Raw genomic sequence first — 19,083 nt, 5'->3', positions numbered from 1 at the left:
CTTTTGGCAGGTTTATTCTTTTAACATTTATTCATTTAAGTAGGGCTTCAGTCTGTAAGACTATTATCAAGAATCCTCTAGAAAGAAGACATTGGTCCTCCTTTCTGGTTGAACTACAAATAAGGCCCTCAAGTTGGATATTTCAAAAGAGCAGTGTTCTGAATTGGTAGCATGACATCGAAGTCAACAAAGCATGCACTTTTCATACTAACCAAAGAAACCTTATCAATGTAATTCTTAGGAAGATTTGAAATTGGATCCTAAGTTTGCTTAACACCACACTCTGTTATAGAGATGATTTGATGGTTAATTAACATCAATTAACTTCCAGTTGACTATAAAAATCATGTTTATTGAGGTCTTACCACTACAAATCATACATCATATTACCGAACACTCTGATATTTAAGTTTCACAGCAAAATATTCCTCTCCATTCCACATTGTACATTTATATTTATTGCATAAACTCACTCGTTTTTTCAATGGAACTTTCATTGATAAAAGTATATGTTCCATGTGGGAGACATTACTGGATACATAATAAAGTTAGAGTAAGGATCAGAGAGGAGAATTTTGCTCCTTTCACTCGTGGTTGTCAAATGACCCTATGTCCATAGACACCAAGGAAGTAACATATCATAAATATTAAAAATACAGTGTCTGAGTGCCAACTGCTAGAAATGAAGGAGACCATGAGTACTCTCATGAGGATACTAGGAAGGTTTTCAGATGTTTGCCAAAGAGATGAGCAAAACAATCCAAGTCAATTAAAGAAAACAGTAAGCAGCTGCAATTTATCTCCTTAATGCACTCCTTCTCCGCTCCTCTTTTGCAATATGGCTTCAAGGCATCACTTGATCATCTGATCACATGTAGGTCAAGTGCTTCTGGCAGAGAATAACTGGATAGAGCCTCACGAAGCATGGTCAAGTGGGGAACTGAAGGGGGAAAAGCTACATAGTGTGTTTCCTAGGTGAACATACCTCAGCAGGAAAGAAGCAATTAGTACTTGGAAATTGCTCAGGTCATTCAGGTGAGAGCTGCAGACTCCACAGCAAAACTTGTATTTTAAAAATATATGTGTTTGTAAATAAACATACAAATGTCCTGGTTGTCATCTCATTTAGATCAATGTAAATCAGAAATAACTCCTATGTAGTCAGTGGAGTTACATCAATGAGAAATGAAGTCAGAATTGAGCCTTCCCTTTCCCCTCTTCTTTTTTCAATGGAAACCTTCTAAAGGCTCCAAAAGCCCATACAAATCAATGTTGAAGTCTGTGTAAGCTTCCACCATCTAAACTCTACCATACTATTATTGAATTTAAGCCCTGAATGATCAACCCAAGAAATAGAGGGAATTGTGTGCATTTATTTAAATGTGTTTTTCCCTTTGTAGTTCAAAGGCACAGTGCTACCCAATAAATAAGCTAAACTGCATACAATAAGGTCTTAACGGTTAATGCCTCACAATACCTTTCTGCGGTTGATGTATGTGCTAGTGTGTGAGGAAGAAAAGAGAAGATTTCTATCCCAGAATGCTTTTAATCAAATAAAGAATGTAGCCATAAACCACACACAGTACATAAATTCATGCCACATAAGTCACTTTAGGAGCTTCAGTAGATGTGGAAAAGGAGAGAAAAGAAATTCTATGAATCCAAGGAAAGCTAGTATTTTCCAAAAATAAAGCATACAGTAACCCAGCCCATACTGATGATAGCTGTAATATTTTTCTATGTAGCTTTGACATCCTCTTGTGGTTGTGCTATTGTGTTGGTTCTATAAATGCATACATATCTGTAAAGCAAATCAAGAAAACTTAATGGCCTACATTTTCAAAAAGGGTGCTTCTGCTGAGTGTCCAACCTGAGATGATAACGAGTGCTCGACACTTTACGAAAATCAGGCCCCATTAAGGTGTCTCAGGTTGGACTCCCAGAAATTGAAACACCTCAAATCACTGGTCACTCATGAAAATTTATGCATATATCATTATTCTTGTGTACAACCTTTTTCCTGAACACTAAAATACATCCTGGCATTTGCTTTTCTAGTTGCCTCTTTAAAAAACACATACAAACACGTACAAATATTAATAGGATAATTCCAGAAAAATAATCTTAAAAATCAACAGCATATTAAAATGTGGGATAATGGAGAGAACAGTTGTTATTGTTTTTTAAAGTAACTTTTTTTCCTACAATATTTCTTCTCTTCCCAGAAGTTTGTATTCAGTTTGAACTGACTAAATTTTTGCAGGATTTCCTAAAATGTAATCAGACAACTCAAGCAAGTTCTCTTTACTGCAGTGTTGTCTTTTGTTATTTTTGACCTGATTTGACAGTTTACTGTCTTCTGGAGTAGGTATTACTCTGGGGAAAACTTCAATAACTTGGACATTCTGGTTTTTTCACTTTTTTGTTCATAGTTCCAAAGACAGCACCAGCTAATGTAAGTGGCAGAAGTGGAAGACGGCATGAATTAATAATAGCATGGGAGGTAAGGGACTCTTTGATTAAAGGCCCTGTTTCATATTGACTTATTTGAGGGCAAAGTAAGGAGTACTGTACTGAGGTTCCCTACAGCAAATCTTATCAAGATATGAACACAAAATATGATTCCTTAAATGTGTGCTAAGGTCTCAAAGAGATTCACATTTCCATGTGATGAGAGCAGAGGACATCTTGGAGAATCTACCACTCAGATCAGCCGCCCCAAAGTAAAGTTTATTCGTTTTTGCTTTCCTTCTCACTCAGTCTGCTAAAGTTGATCTTGTTTCAATAGATGTGCTGTGAATTCTGCTCAAGATGCAGTGCTAACTCAGCATGTGAGAAAGAGATGACTTTTACATTAACTCCTTCCTCTGGTAGGAAAGTAGGTGAGAACACTGAAAAGCCTGCAGAGGTCCAGAGTCTTAATTGAGGTAAATTGGCCTAGTTTCATTCACTTCAGTGGATCTATGCTGATTTGTACTACCTGAGGATCTGTCCAGTGAGTTATCTTCCCAGCCACTATCACACAGCATTCAGTTTGGCATTCTGTGTTGATTTGCCCTAAACTGAAACCATTATTTTCATAACAAATAATGCAAACCAGAATGAAGCCACTTTCACCAGCCTGAGAGAATGCATTCTCCAAATTAGGCAGAAGATTTCAGTGCTTTCCCCTGTTTTTATTTAACCTTGTGTTTCTGCCATGTCCTATAAGTATCTTTCTCCTATTACTGTTTGCAACACATCACACTATGCATCACAACCTCTTACATTAGGTAAAGTCATTAGCCAAATTAGTAATAACATCCAGGTATTTCATATGTTTTATTTATACACAGCAGAGTGAGTGCACTTAAAATTTTCTTTTGCTTTAAAAGATTTGTACCATTTCCAGTTATATTCCCTACCCCTCCGTGGGGAATTCCACGAGACACGGTAGCTATTCTTAATAGGTAACACACAAAAATTGTGTAACTAAAAATCGGAGAGTTGGATTTGTTGCTAAGGACTGATCCTGGCACTTAGAATCATGCCTTTCTCTGTGAGCAGTCTCATCCAATTCAGGGCAGATTAATCAATGTGAGTAAGGGTGGCAGAATCAGCCATTTATTAGATACACTGGAGTAGAACCTCAGCTGGTGTAATTTGTCATTGTCCACTGATGTCAGTCGGCCCCACCAAAACCTATAGAAAAGACTGTCCTTACCAGGTAAGCTGTACTGAGCATAGTTCTGTTACTGCTACTTTACATGATCACCTCTGTTAAGAAGCCAGTTTATATTTGCTCACTGTGATTGCTTCCAGTGTAATAAGGTTTAAAATATCTGCTGGTTAATTGAACTTTCCTTTTTTTAGCCAGTATCAGAAGAGTTTCAGAATGGGGAAGGATTTGGATACATTGTGGCTTTCAGACCGAATGGAACACGAGGGTGGAAAGAAAAAATGGTGACATCCTCAGATGCTTCAAAGTTCATCTATAGGGATGAAAGTGTGCCGCCTCTGACTCCCTTTGAGGTGAAAGTTGGTGTATATAATAACAAAGGAGATGGACCCTTCAGTCCCATTGTGGTCATCTGTTCAGCTGAGGGAGGTTAGTGTGAGAGATTGTAAAGATTGTCTGCATGTCATACACTATATATATGCAATAAGAATTAATAGTAGTGTTTTTCATCCATAGATCTCAAAGCACTTTACAAAGGAGATAAGTATCATTATTCCCATTTTGCAGGCAGGGAAACTGAGGTACATGTTGGTGACATGGCTTGCTCAAGCTCACCCAGCGGGCCAGTGACAGGTCTCTCCTGAGTCCCAGTTCAGTGCTCTGTTCACTAGGCTACGCTGCCTCATATATAACAGTCAGACCATAGGTTTATCATATTAAATAGAGGCAGCCAGCTGATGGAAAAAATAGATTTAATAAAAAGGCTGACTTTGCTCCACTATTGTTTTGGGGTTCCCTGTAATTCAGTATTCACAATTTATGTCAAACAGATGTTTACAACCTCTGATTGTTTCATAAATTCTCGGCATTAATGATTCTTTCTTGGGAAACTGGGACTGAAAAGTGCACAGCGCGTGTTTTTGGTTGTTCTTTATATTTTGCTACTTGCCATTTTCCTGTTTAAAAAGTTTGTTACTAAAACAGGGTTCAGAAACTATATTTAGCGGCCAAACACTCACTGTGAATAACAATGCATACTGTATGAGCAACCCAGTGCCTGCAAATTGTTCTGTAGATTATTCAGCAAATATTTATGGATAAGACTATGGGCTCAACTAGCTATAAATTGGTGTAGCTCAATTGGTTTCCATGGAGTTCTGCTGATTTACACAAGTAGAAGATCTGGTTCTATATTTATAGAAATCAGTTTGTGAAAATTCACATATAGAAGAAAAGGCAGGCAAATATTATTCCCAACAAATGATTTGACCCACTCTAATATTAAAGGCTGGATTCAGAAACCCTCCTCATGTTGAGTAGTACTTTACTCTGCAAGTCATCCCATTGCTTTCAGCTGAACCACTTGATGTTAAGTAGAAAACTTGGAATTTTATTTTCATATTAGCTCACAACAAATGGGTAACATTTTTTTCTGCTAGATTACCCTTCCTTCTCAGTTAGATGTATTTTTCTGATACCTTTATCCCACAGTCTAAGAAGATTGAAATGTTGATTCCTTTAAAGCAAGTGTCAGTAATCTATATGTGTTTAATTGTTTGGATCAACATTATAAAATATTCACATCACTATAAAAATGAGAACATCTTAAAATCCAAATACAATCAAAATAATATCTGACTTCCCAGTACTACTGAGACATTTTTGTCAATCTGCATTTGACTTTATTGTTACTTACCAGACAGTGAAGTAATATCATTTATTCAGATGCTTTTATTATTTTTAACAACTCAACTCACTGATAAGAGAATTAATTTTAAAAAAAGAAAATCAGAGCCTTCTATGAGGCAAGAGGGAGATATTTTTTCATTGCAAAATATTAATTTATAAATGCCACTTGTTATTTCCCTGTTTTGAATGACAAGTATTGAAAATTCAGTTTTAATAAATAGTGTTACATTTAAAGTCTGTTTTTTAGTTATTTAGAGAAAACTGAAAATGGAATCCTTGGTAATATAAAAAAGTCAGTATTTCTAAAGTTTACTTTAAAATATGAAAATTGCAAAAGATAAATCTACAATTATTAATTTATTATTCATTTTCATTTGTTTTATCCAAAGTAGAGTAATCACTTATGGGAACCCTGTTTTCTTTGACACAATTCAATCATCCAAACATATCTACCCATTATAACTTGCTTATTCAATCTGTGTCTGTGTGTATCAGAACCTTACAAGTATCCTAAGGTGATGTACTCAAAATTAAAAGGAACAAAGAAACAGGATTTTTGTTTGGAAGCAGGTATTGAACAGAAATCAACAATACGATATATATCAATATTGGGGCCTGATCTGCCAAGCCCTTATTCTAACTAAAGTGCTTTCAGAAAGCGTACTTGTTATTTGTAACCAGTGCTATCCACTCCTGTCATAAAGGGCCAGCAAAAAGCCTAATGGTAAGATTATCAACAGTGACTTAGCAGTCAAATCCTATTAGGCTCTTAAATGACTAAGGACCAGACATACAAAGGTATTCAGGTGCCTAAAGTTTCATATAGGTTTGTAGTGGGATTTTCAAAAGTGATTAAGTAGATTGGGCTCCTAACTCTCATTAACTTTCATAGAACCGTAGGACTGGAAGGGACCTCAAGAGGTCATCTAGTCCAGTCCCCTGCACTCATCTAAACCACCCCTGACAGGTGTTTGTCTAACCTGATTTTAAAAATCTCCAGTGATGGAGATTCCACAACCTCCCCGGGCAATTTATTTTAGTGCTTAACCACCCTGACAGGAAGTTCTTCCTAATGTCCAACCTAAGCCGCCCTTGCTGAAATTTAAGCCCATAGCTTCTTGTCCTATCCTCAGAAGTTAAGGAAGATATATTTTCTCCCTCCTCCTTGTAATAAACTTTTATGTACTTGAAAATTGTTACCATGTCCCCTCTCAATCTTCTCTTCTTCAGATTGGACAAACCCAGTTTTTTCAATCTTCCCTCATAGGTCATGTCTTCTCTGGACAATTTGTCCAATTTGTCCACAACTTTCCTGAACTGTGGCACCCAGAACTGGACACAATACTCCAATTGAGGCCTAATCAGCGCAGAGTAGAGTGGAAGAATTATTTCTCATGTCTTGATTATACCCTCCTGCGAATACATCCCAGAATTATGTTTACTCTTTTTTTGCAACAGTGTTACACTGTTCATTCATATTTAGCTTGTGGTCCACAGATCCCTTTCTGCAGTACTCCTTCCTAGGCAGTCATTTCCCATTTTATACGGATTGTTCCTTCCTAAGTGGAGCATTTTGCATTTGTCCTTATTGAATTTCATCCTATTTTCTTCAGACCATTTCTCCAGTTTGTTCAGATCATTTTGAAGTTTAATCCTATTCTCCAAAGCACTTACAATACCTCCCAGCTTGGTATCGACCACAAACTTTATAAGTGTATTCTCTATGCCGTTATCTAAATCACTAATGAAGATATTGAACAGAACTGGACCCAGAACTGATCCCTGTGGTATCCCACTCGATATGCCCTTCCATCTTGACTATGAATCACTGATAACTACTCTCTGGGAACAATTTTCCAACTAATTATTCACCCACCTCATAGTAGCTCCATCTAGGTTGTATTTCTCTTGTTTGTTTATGAGAAGGTCATGCAAGACTGTATCAAAAGCTTTACTAAAGTCAAGATATACCATATCTACAACTTCCACCCTATCCACAAGGCTTGTTACCCTGTGAAAGAAAGTTATTAGATTGGTCTGACACGATTTGCTCTTGACAAATCCATGTTCATGGTTACTTATCACCTTCTTGTAGGTGTTTGAAAATTGATTGCCTAATTATTTGCTCCATTATCTTTCCAGGTACTGAAGTTAAGCTGATTGGTATGTAATTCCCCAGGTTGTCCTTATTTCCCTTTTTATAGATGGGAACTATATTTTCCTTTTCCAGGCCTCTGGAATCTCTTGTCCTGCATGACTTTTCAAACATAATCGCTAATGGCTCAGACACCTCTTCAATCAGCTTCTTGAGTATTCTAGGATGTATTTCATCAGGCCCTGGTGACCTGAAGACATGTAACTTGTCTAAATTATTTTTAACTTTTTCTTTCCTTATTTTAGTCTCTGATCCTACCTCGGTTTCACTGGCATTCACTTTGTTATGTGTCCAATCGCTACTACCTTTTCTGGTGAAAACTGAAACAAAAAAGTCATTTAACACTTCTGCCATTTCCACATTTTCTGTTATTGTTTCCCCTCCCCGCATTAAGTAATGGGCCTACCTGACCTTGCTCTTCCTCTTGCTTCTAATGGATTTATAGGATGTTTTCTTGTTACCCTTTAGGTCTCTAACTAGTTTAATCTTGTTTTGTGCCTTGACCTTTCTAATTTTGTCCCTCCATTCTTTTATTTTTTGTTTATATTCATCCTTTGTAATTTGACCTAGTTTCCACTTTTTGGAGGACTCTTTTTTTTGAGTTTCAGATCATTGAAGATCTCCTGGTTCAATGAGGTGGTCTCTTGCCATACTTCCTATTTTTTGTACGCAGTGGGAGAGTTTGCTCTTGTGTCCTTAATAATGTCTCTTTGAAAAACTGCCAATTCTCTTGAACTGTTTTTCTATTAGATTTGTTTTCCATGGAATCTAACCTACCAACTCTCTGAGTTTGCTAAAGTCTGCCTTCTTGAAATTTATTATCTGTATTGTGCTGTTTTCCCTCCTACCATTCCTGAGAATCATGAACTCTACCATTTCATGATCACTTTCACCTAAGCTGCCTTCCACTTTCAAATTCTCAACCAATTCCTCCTTATTTGTCAAATCAAATCTAGAACAACCTCTCCCCTTTCAATTAAAATTAATGGTAGTTAGGCACCTATCTCACTTAGCCACTTTTGAAAATCCCACTAGGCACCTATCTGCATCCTAGGCACCTAAATAATACCTTTGTAAATCTGGCCCTAAGCAATTCAGCCACTTTTGAAAATTACTCAGGCACTTTTGGAATCTTTGCCCATGTGTACCAATTAAGTCGCACTCAAGCCCTCAAGCATATGTTATCTTATTTCGGTGGGGAGAGGGGGAGAGAGGTGTAGAACTTTTTTATAATTTCACACACAGTAGTATAACGAATGTTCCTTTAAACTTCCAAAGAAATGAGGAATCCAGCTCTTCCCATGCCATGAACTCCACTGGGCAGTTATTAGAAATGCTGATTTTTTTACCATTTTTTATAGAGCAGCTAGCACTGTGGAGCATCAGTCCCTGAGTGGGGCTTCTAGTCATTAGTGTAATGCAAATAACATAGAATGAAAACTGACTCTACAAAGTAGTTTTCCATATAACTTTGTTCTGACTCATTCAGCCTGGTGGAGAACCTAAATCTACAGTTATTTTTCAGGGAAGAAGTGGGCAGATGGCACATTTCATAGCTCTCAGAGTTTTACTACTTGATCTGTTTACGGACTGAAAATAAAGCATTTAAAGTAGACAGCAAAATATATTATGTGAGATGCCTTTGAGACAACAAAGGCTGAAAGATTTTCTGGTTAGCTCAAACTCTCCTCGTTTTTCATTCTCGGCCTTCATTAAAATAAGAAAATAAGCCAAAGCCTTTTTCTTCTAATTTAGGAGAAAGAATATGCAATTATGTACATACTTTTAAGTATGGCCACTATGGCTCACATTAAAACCTTACATTCATGAGGTGCAGTTCTGAGGATCAGTTCATAGCTAAAGCTGAGCTCCCTGAGATTTATGTGAACCTGAAAATTAATAAATTGGCATCTTAGTGGTAAAATATAATGGATAATTTCCTGCCTTTGCCAGCTGATCTATCTGGATTAGAGCCTGTAAAAGTTCAACTACAGGTGTCTTCACTGAATTTTTAAATAAGGAAATGATAATCCTTATACTGAGGAGTTTACTAAGCACTCTTTTGATTAATGTGACTAGCCCCATTGGGAAGCCATATGTGTAATCAATATTATAGACACATCCCCCATATTATTTGGAGAACTCCAGCTGTTATGTCACTTATTACAAATGTATCATTTATATTAATGAATATGATAATGCTGCTCTAAACTTTTAATCTATCAGAACTTGATTTTTATCAATCAGCCTGTCCATTTTGTACTCTACCAGTGCAAGAGAAACATTTGCGAGTTAATTAATTTCTTCAGAAGCAAAAGGTAGCTTCTTTTGCAGCATAAAATTCAGTAAGTTATCAGCACACTGGTATTCTGTGTTGGAGTTAGGAGAAGGAAATAACAGGGTTATAATTGCAGGGAGCATACTTTTTTCAGAACTATTCTTTGGACACTCAACTAGTCTTCTGGGAGTGCAAAACATTTTTATGCAGTGGCAGAACCAAAGCTTAAAGATGAACTGGAAAAATAATCACTGTTTCAAATGACAGATTAGTACCAGGATATGTGTATAGACTCAAATAGTATTGGGTAGACTGCAAAGGGCCTATTTGATCACTGACACACAAGAAATAAGATCATGCCTCCCAGTCCTATTCATGGACGGGCACCCTCCAGGCATATATCTCCCACCATCCTCCGAAAGTGGGGATGAGCCATCTCTGCGGCACCACTTGCCTCCCTCCATTCTGGATCCTCTAGAGGGTCTGCGCTGGAAAAGGGAGTGGAGATTGAATAGACTTGAAGGGAGACTAGGTTGGCTGTGGGGGCAGATCCAAGGGAATTCAAATCGTCCCTTCTCTGGCCCTGTGGAAATCAATTAAGAAAAAAAAGAAATGTAGTATATCCTTGTCCTATATTTTCTTTTCTTCAGAAAAATGACATCTTCCTTAGGATTCCAGAGGGACCCATATCTAAGGAACGGCCCTGGTAGCACAACTCCAGTGGAGTTTCATTGCATGGGAGATATGGGCAGCAATGCACGGGCAGAGAGAGGGAGAGGACTTTTACACAGATGATGCTGGCCTTCCATAGATGTCCTGGGGATCAATACATATCCCTGGATATGTGAGGTTTGGGGATGTCCCCAGTGGTCTTTTCTGCAAGGTGACCAAATACTACACCTCTTTCTCCCTGACAGGATGATGAGGAAGATATCTTTTCCAGGGAATCCTCATGGAGATTTTCTCCCTCTGAGATCTCTGTCACAGAAGGGGATGATCTTGCTAAGGAAATTCACTGTTGGATGAAGTCTCTTGCCCAAATATGTGGAAAGGATGTGGGGTAATGAGGAAGGGCTCCTGGCTAAAGAGCTCAGATTTTACATCAGGAACCTCTGTAAAAACTCCTCCCTGGCAGTAATATGGAAAGGGAACAGAGATTAGTAGTGGAATTGGCTAAGCAAGGAGATTTTGTTGAGGCTGTGTTCCACAATGGGTTTAAAAGATTGGTCTTGTCTGAGTTGGTCCTGCACTTATTTTTGTTTTAGAATTTCCATAGAATTAACTAACACTGAAATCTTTATGAGGAAACACTCTCTGTGGAATGGTGGGACTTGGCTGGCCAGTTCACAGTTGCAAATAAACACCTACTAATGCTATGGAATCTGAGAATCAGCTCCTGACAAATTAGAAAAATTCAGGATTTCCTCTTTGAAACCTAATGCAATGCTGTGAATGCAATTCCCTAGTCTGGGTTAAGTGTTAATGTCCTCAACTGTTGCAGGATACTAATGTTAGTCTAATCTCTGGTCTTGGAAATGAAAAGCAATGTCTTTGGGATATTGCACAGGGCTTTTCAAGGTCTTACTATTTTTTGTTAAATTTAATCAGGGAGTGTTAAAGGGCTTGTTAAGGATGCTGGCCTTTTTTTCATCAGTGTGACCCCAGGAAGATATTAGTAAATGTAACATAATAAGAAGATATTAATAAAAGAATATGATCATAACATCGACAGCAATTATGGAAAAACCTAATGAACCTGCCAAACTTATCATCAATGCTAGACATACAATATAAATCATGACATTGTACTGAGCCATGGATTATTTTATATTATAGCAAATTATATGGTCCTCATCCCATTTGAATCAATAAAAATTGCCATTTCACCTCCATAAACTTTCAGACAGTCATAATGTACCTTTTTTCTAAAAATATTGTTTCTGTCCTTTTACTGAACATCTACATTCTTGGAGTCTAATATCAGTGAAATTGCAGTGAATAATTGCCTGAGATATAAGAAATGCATTTACCTCATACATATATATTTTTCTACTTCATATACTGAAAACAATTATATATGTATATTCAGCCTTTTGTTTCTATTGTAAGCAATGCATAAACCTTCTCTAGCGAATGATATGAAAGAGAAATGTTTTCTCCATTTTTAGAAAGTGTAAAAGCTGCCAGCCAACGTTTTGTATACATCACGAATTATTTATCGCACTGTAGTCTTCCCTGACAACAAGACAATTGCTTCAATAATATAAAAACTAGAAAATGGCTTTTGCATCACAAATCTTAGTAGTACATAAAATAGAAAACAGAGTGCACCTATTGAACAAATAATATCATGCAGAATATATTTCTTTATAGCAAACTTTTTGAGTCCAGAAGATCATATTGCTTATGCCTTGTAAACGTTATAATTTCTTTTTATTTACTACTTTGAAAGAGCAATCTGTATTTTATACTTAGCAATAATGCACCATTACTAATGGGCACAATTTCTAATAAAGTCAGAAGTTCTCACTTTCTTTGGACACTGCTTTTAAAAAACAAACAAGCAAACAAAACAAAACCAAAAACTGAGCAAAAGGAAAGGAAAAATCTCAAAAAGAAAAGTCAGGGAGAAGATATAGGTCAACAGTGCCAGAGCACATAATGTAATACAAAACGGGGGGGGGGGGGGGGAGGATGGAACAGCTACTATATAAAGATTAAACTCCTTACTATGGCAATTTTGATCAACTACCAAAATGTATAATTTTAACACAGGCTGTGCCAAAAAGAAATTATTTTTCTGTAATCATGTTAAGCCCTAAAATGCATCTTTTAAAAAGATCTTTTATGTGCTTCTTTATAATGTAAAAGCCAGGGCCTCCAAATGATCAGACTGACACATTACAAAATGTAATGAGATGTTAGGCCAAGAAACAAATTACAGGCCTTGTTATTCCAGATGAATCCTAATCCAGCTTTTTTCTCAACAAACAAACAGACCCTGGAGGGTGGTGAATAGCTACTGTGTGCTTGTGCTCTAATGTCAAGCATTCTCACTGAGTTCTCTATTCTGTTCTAAACATGTTGCTGTAAGATTTTATTAATTTCACAGGGAATGAAAATTGCCCCAGGTACTAAAGCTCTAAGCTCTAGTAAAGTTCCAACCTAAGTGTTACATAGGGGTTTTTGTAAACCCTCTGCAATCACAATGCACTCTGTAAACTAAGGTGACCATACAAATCTATGGCATATATCAGGGATGGCGAAATGTGCTGACCCTCCAAGATGCTTAGGACAATCTTCAAAAGTTTGAGAGCTGAGGCAAGGCTGTCAAGGCTCAGCGTTTCAGCCCTGCGGCGGGGTGATGGGGCTAGGGGCTACTGCCCTGCAGGGTCAAGGGGTCTCAGGGCCTCAGCCTCACAAGGCACGCCTTCCGGGGCTCGGAGCTTCAGCCCTGCTCCCAGTGAAGCCCCAAGCCCTGGAAGGTGCCTCCCATGGGGCTGAAGCCCCAAGACCCCTCTCCCTGCTAGGCAGAAGTTCCTAGCCTCACAACCCTGCCACAGGGCAGAAGCCCTGAGCTCCCCCAAACAGTCTGGTAGGTCGAGAATGTGGGAGTGTGGGGGATCCGAGAGCCACACTTCAACTGTAAAACTTACAAGCCGCAGTTTGGCCACCCCTGGCATATATTGTCTCTGTAGCTCTCCCTACAGCTTTCAATGGGTATTTTCCTATTTTTTTCCCAATCTTACTTTCCTTATTGCTGACCAACCCAGGTGGTTTTTAAAGGTTTTCCCTAACCCCAAAGTTATGCAATGTAAAATCTGTTAACAGCAAAGCTAGCTAGAATCAGAAATCAAAAATGTTGCTTTCCTTCTCTATAGGAAGGTGTGTATCCCGTGCTTAAAAATGGATTTACGTATGCCAGCAACCTGAAGTACTAACATGCTCCTAAAAAGTGCATTTGCTTTACATTTCACTACATCTCTGGGTTTGACTGCATGTTTTTCAGCCGCTGGTTTAACACAAGAGCAAGGTCATCTGAGCACCCCATGTAGCTTTCATTTTCAACTGATGCAGAGTAAAGGACAGAGAAAGAATGCTCTATTTACTTCTGCCATCCTGCAGATCTGTTGGTGAAGGCTTAGAGGGGAAAATAATGTTGAAGATAAGAATTAAAGGTTGCTGAAGAGAAATCAGCCATGGAAAAGGGGTTCTTCGTTGTGTACCTTGCTGGATCCATCTGTAATAAGATATTGATGGAACATGACACAAATAAAGAAATATAATAGAGATAATCTTTTTATTTTGTTCAGTTTCTCATTCGCACAACAGCCACAATACTTTATTCTGGGTAATAAGGTACAATAGAGGAAGTATATGACACTTTCAGTTGTAGTGCTTTTGATAGATACAGGTTGTTACAGTAGAGGTTTATTATTTCATTTTTTCTTAATACAGAACCCAGTGCGGCTCCTACTGATGTCAAGGCTACAGGTTTGTCTGTATCAGAGATTCTGGTTGCGTGGAAACATATTAAAGAAAGTCTAGGAAGACCACAGGGATTTGAGGTATGAATACAGAATAACATAATAAAAAGCATTGTTATTGTTGCTAACATTGCATTTTGCTAAAGTGTGGAATGGTGAAACTTCAGTAGACATTATGCTCATAATAGATGACTATCTTTAGAAGAACAAGGGCTACAGAAAACACAGCTGGGGTACTGGCATAGCTTTTATTGCTTGTTCATGCTTTTAAATAGTCCATTTCTAGCTCTTATAGGGTCTCTAAGGGTACATCGACACTGGGGGGGAAAACGCTCTTTAGCAGTGAGTCTGAGAGCCCAGGTCAACTGACTTGGGCTCATGGGGCTCAAGCTGTTAGGCTAAAAACAGCAGTGCAAGTACGGCGGTACAGTCCGGTACACCGTACCAGCAAGATATTTATAGCCTGTATGGCATACTGGAAAGACACAGGAGGAGCTGGTGGCCTCACACCGGCAGCTCCTCTGGTGCAGCTGTACCGCCCACAGCCCCTCCCCATTCCCTTCCATGGAGCTGCATCTCCTTCGTCTGTACAGCTGCAGCCCTGCCAGAGGACAGGACTGGGGGGCGGGGCTGGGGGCGGTACAGCCCTGCCCCTCCAGGCCTGTCCTGAGTGGGGCTGCTGCTGTAATACACAGACAGAGGATAGAGGAAGGGCAGGGGGCAGGGCTGTGGGTTTTCCATGGAAGGGCAGGGAGCGGCACTGAACCACAGGGCTCTCCTAGGAACTGCAGCGGGGAAAGGAGCAGAACACTGGCAGTTCTTCCAGTGGCTGTACCGCTCCCAGCCCTGTTCTCCGGGGACAGATGGAAGAGACGCAGCTGCATGGAAGGGCAGGGGGTGGGGCTGGGAACGGTAGAGCTGGGCCGGAGGAGTTGCCAGCTTGGGGCTTCCCAGCCGCCCCACATTCTGCTCCTTTCCCCACTGCGGTTCCGAAGTCTCCGGCGCAGCAGGAGGAGGACAGAGCCCCCCCAGGTAATGTGGGATGGATCATGGGAGGGGCCGGGGAAACCTGGGGCCCCGGGGTGGGGGCAGGGTGGGGAGGAGTTACATGGAGGGTCACGTAAGGAGGTCATGTACCCCCCCTTTGCTGGTGCTCCCCCCCCCGATACCGATAAGAAATGGATTTTACTTGCACCACAGGCTAAAAATAGCAATATAGGCCAGGGCCGCTCGGGGGGGAGGGGCAATTTGCCCCAGGTCGCACAGGTGCCCCCACGAGAATATAGTATTCTATGGTATTGCAACTTTTTTTTATAGAAGGGGCCCCCAAAATTGCTTTGCCCCAGGCCCCTGGAATCCTCTGGGCGGCCCAGGTATAGGCATTCCCACTCAGGCTGGGTCCCTGGCTCTGATACCCTGAAAGAGGGGAGGGTCGCAGGGCCTACGATTCAGCCCAAGAGGGAATGTCTATACTGCTATTTTTAACCATGTAGTGCAAGCCAGAGTCAGTTGACCTAGGCTCTGAGACTGGCTGACTTAGGAGGGCGGGGGGTGTTACAGTGTAGACATATCCTAGATAGTCCAAAGGAGTTGAAAGAACTGCAAGTAAGCTAGTGTGATGACTTCACTGGCTACAGAAGTTTAAGTGTAGACAATTTTCAGGTCTAAGCAACCCATTCAAAATAGTTATTTACTGAGAGACATCCCTGTGCATGGCACTCCTTGAGCAAACATAGAAGACACAATCACTATCTCTAGTGTGCTTTCTTAGAGATTATTACTGTTGGTGATGGTTTGGGGGACATCTGCTGCACAGAAAATAGGGGGGTAGGTGCCATAAGGAGGGAGAAGACAGAAAATATCATGTTGCCTCTATATAAATCCATGGTATGCCCACATCTTGAATACTGCGTGCAGATGTGGTTGCCCCATCTCAAAAAAGATATATTGGAATTGGAAAAGGTTCAGAAAAGGGCAACAAAAATGATTTGGGGTATGAAACAGCTGCCATATGAGGAGAGATTAATAAGACTGGGACCTTTCGGCTTGGAAAAGAGAGGACTAAGGTAGGGATATGATAGAGGTTTATAAAATCATGACTGGTGTGAAGAAAGTAAATAAGGAAGTGTTATTTACTCCTTCTCATAACACAAGAACTAGGGGGCACCAATTAATAGGCAGCTGATTTAAAACAAACAAAAGGAAGTATTTTTTCACACAACGCACAGTCAACCTGTGGAACTCCTTGCCAGAGGATGTTGTGAAGGCCAAGACTATAACAGGGTTCAAAAAAGAACTAGATAAGTTCATAGAAGATAGGTCCATCAGTGGCTATTAGCCAGGATGGACAGGGATGGTGTCCCTAGCCTCTGTTTGCCAGAAGCTGGGAATGGGTGACAGGGATGGATCACTTGATGATTACCTGTTCTGTTCATTCCTCCAGGGGCACCTGTCTTTGGCCACTGTTGGAAGACAGGATACTGGGCTAAATGGACCTTTGGTCTGACCCAGTATGGCCATTCTTATATATAGAGACCTCAGTGTGCTTAGTGCCATGGCAAACACACCAATAAAAATCCTTTTAACCTTTCATTAAAGAAACAGAAAAGAAGGGAAAACAATTAAAGCATTTGAAAAGTAAAGTATTAAGTAAGGCTTTCATTTTAACAACATTCCTTGCTCACTTTGCTTTTAGCTGGAGAGTTTTTAGAAGGAAACAAAACCCATATTTGACAGTCTGGTAGATGGTATCAAAGATGGTATTAACAACTGTCCTTTCTGGGGAAAAAAGAATATGTTATTTGGGATGGACTGGAGCTGTTGTCATTGCTGCTAATGTTAAAATTCAATCCTGTTTCCTAAAAGACAGAGCAAAAGACAAACACACACAAAAGGGTACAGAAAAGAACAGCAAAGATAGAAAATGCTACTTCTGTCTCTGGTGATGACTTTCACCAGCAACCTCACTGATGGAAAAACACAGTCCCAGCATATAGCTGATCAGCCACTCCAAGACCCATCAAACGTACTAGCATCAGGCTGTTTAGGGCATTGCATTTAATTGCCTGTCTGGTTTCCTTCTCACAGCAGTGTGGCAAAATATGCAATATTGGCTGGCTAAGTCAGACTTTTATTAAACAGAAGGCAAAGAGAGCAAGAATGAAAAGGAAAGAAATAAGGTGGAGAAGGAAAAAGACACAGCTGGCGGGGGCGAGGCAAAGACTCACATCCCAGGAAGTGTTTGGGTTTTAGCCAGAGCCATGGCAGTGTCATCTGGGTGTCTCTCTCTCTGGCCCAGTCTGGTCAGGACATCAATCAGGACTAGTACAAAGAAGGTCTGGGGTTCCAGGAGATGGTCGCGTGGCAGCCGTGATGATAAAGCTTACTACAGTGGTTGTTGACAGAAAGCTGTTTCTTCTGCTAATTGTCCCCAAAAGTCTTTTCTTCTCAAGAATCTCAAAAGGGAGTGTTGGGTGGAATAGTCCATCCTCTAGTTATCTTGTCTACCAATAGACCCAATTTCTAACACACGATTTTTGGTTCATTGATTTCCAGTCTTCTACTCCTCTTGTTTACCAGTCATAATCTTAACAGAGTCCTTGAGTTGTATCAGCTAAACCCTTTTTGTTTACATTAATTCCATCTCTGTATCCATCTTACGTCTTTTCTTAAACAATTTTATATAACAGGTCATTGTGACAATTTATGAACTTTCACTCACTTTTTATAGTTGAGCTTACACTTAGAGTAAATGTGTACGCCCAGTTATCACAACAGGACTCAGGTCCTCCCAACTGGGACATGAGCACAGATTTGAGCTTGTGGTTCAGGATCATTTTTATCTTTAACCCTAAATATGGGCTGCTGAAACTTGTTTAACTAAAAATCAATAAATCAAAAGTAGCATGTCTGGACTTGGCCAAGGAAATAATGGTATCCTAGTATGCATTGCTCTTGTTGTAAATAGCATCCTAAACCCAATTTTTGAGCTGCATTTATTTTCATTTTAGAATCTAAAGAAAATCATAATCAGTTCTGAAGCTTTCAAAAGTATTGGAAGAGCCATTATCAAGCAAATATATAAGAACTGCAACTTACACCTCCTTATCTTTCCCAGTTATTAAATTTGAGTGAAACCGAGATGGAGCTGGTACAGAGTTATGTGGGTTTTTAAAACATATTCATATCTGATACTCACAGTTCAGAGATTCAGTTAGAAATACAGTTGGATTACAGGAGTTGCATTAATTGCCTCAATCTGCATCCAGGTTGTTTCCACTTTATGAAAACATGTTACTGTGTAGCATCGACAGACCCCAGTCGTCATGGGCGGGATCAAAACTGGGACCTCTGTAGCTAAATGCATGAGCCTCTACTGCGTGAGCTAAAAGCCATATGCCCTTTAGCTAAGGCTGTAGGACAGACTCATTAATCTCTAAGTGGTCTCAGTGTCACTAGATGGGACAGAGCACCACGATCCAGGAGGTGTGTGGGTTACAACTGCATTAGGGTCTGGCAGCAATAAAGCATGGCGCTTAAGCATATGCTTAACCATGCGTGCTTAAGCCCTTTTGACTTCAGTGGGTGTTGGACCAGGCAATAAGTACACAATTCAGAGGAATCATTTTTAGAGAGTTCATTGTTCTCATATTCCCGTAGTTAAAAACATGTCTGTTTCCACCTTTCTCAGTCACTCTTTTATACTGTTATCCACTCGAGTGAAGTTCCTGGAAGTCATGATACAGATGCCCAGATATTCCATTTCGTCCTGAACCAAAGTCCCAACTGCAGAAAGCAGTTTTAGGACAATAATGAA

General features: G+C 39.6%; 1 protein-coding gene across 3 annotated transcripts in view; it reads left to right on the top strand.

The window, feature by feature from the left end:
- The window catches only part of CNTN5 (contactin 5), a 987,313-nt gene that overhangs the window by 940,361 nt on the left and 27,869 nt on the right, over positions 1–19,083 (top strand). For all 3 annotated transcript variants that reach the window (XM_034758906.1, XM_034758905.1, XM_034758907.1), the window contains 3 exons: positions 2,433–2,503; positions 3,853–4,087; positions 14,239–14,348. In XM_034758906.1, the coding sequence (XP_034614797.1) occupies positions 2,433–2,503; positions 3,853–4,087; positions 14,239–14,348 (416 nt within the window). The remainder of the gene's footprint in view (positions 1–2,432; positions 2,504–3,852; positions 4,088–14,238; positions 14,349–19,083) is intronic.

The sequence above is a fragment of the Trachemys scripta genome, chromosome 1 (assembly GCF_013100865.1).
Source record: "Trachemys scripta elegans isolate TJP31775 chromosome 1, CAS_Tse_1.0, whole genome shotgun sequence".
NCBI classification, from domain to species: Eukaryota; Metazoa; Chordata; order Testudines; family Emydidae; genus Trachemys; species Trachemys scripta.
The sequence above is the reverse complement of the archived record's forward strand: the minus strand, read 5'-3'. Positions and strand labels throughout refer to the sequence as shown.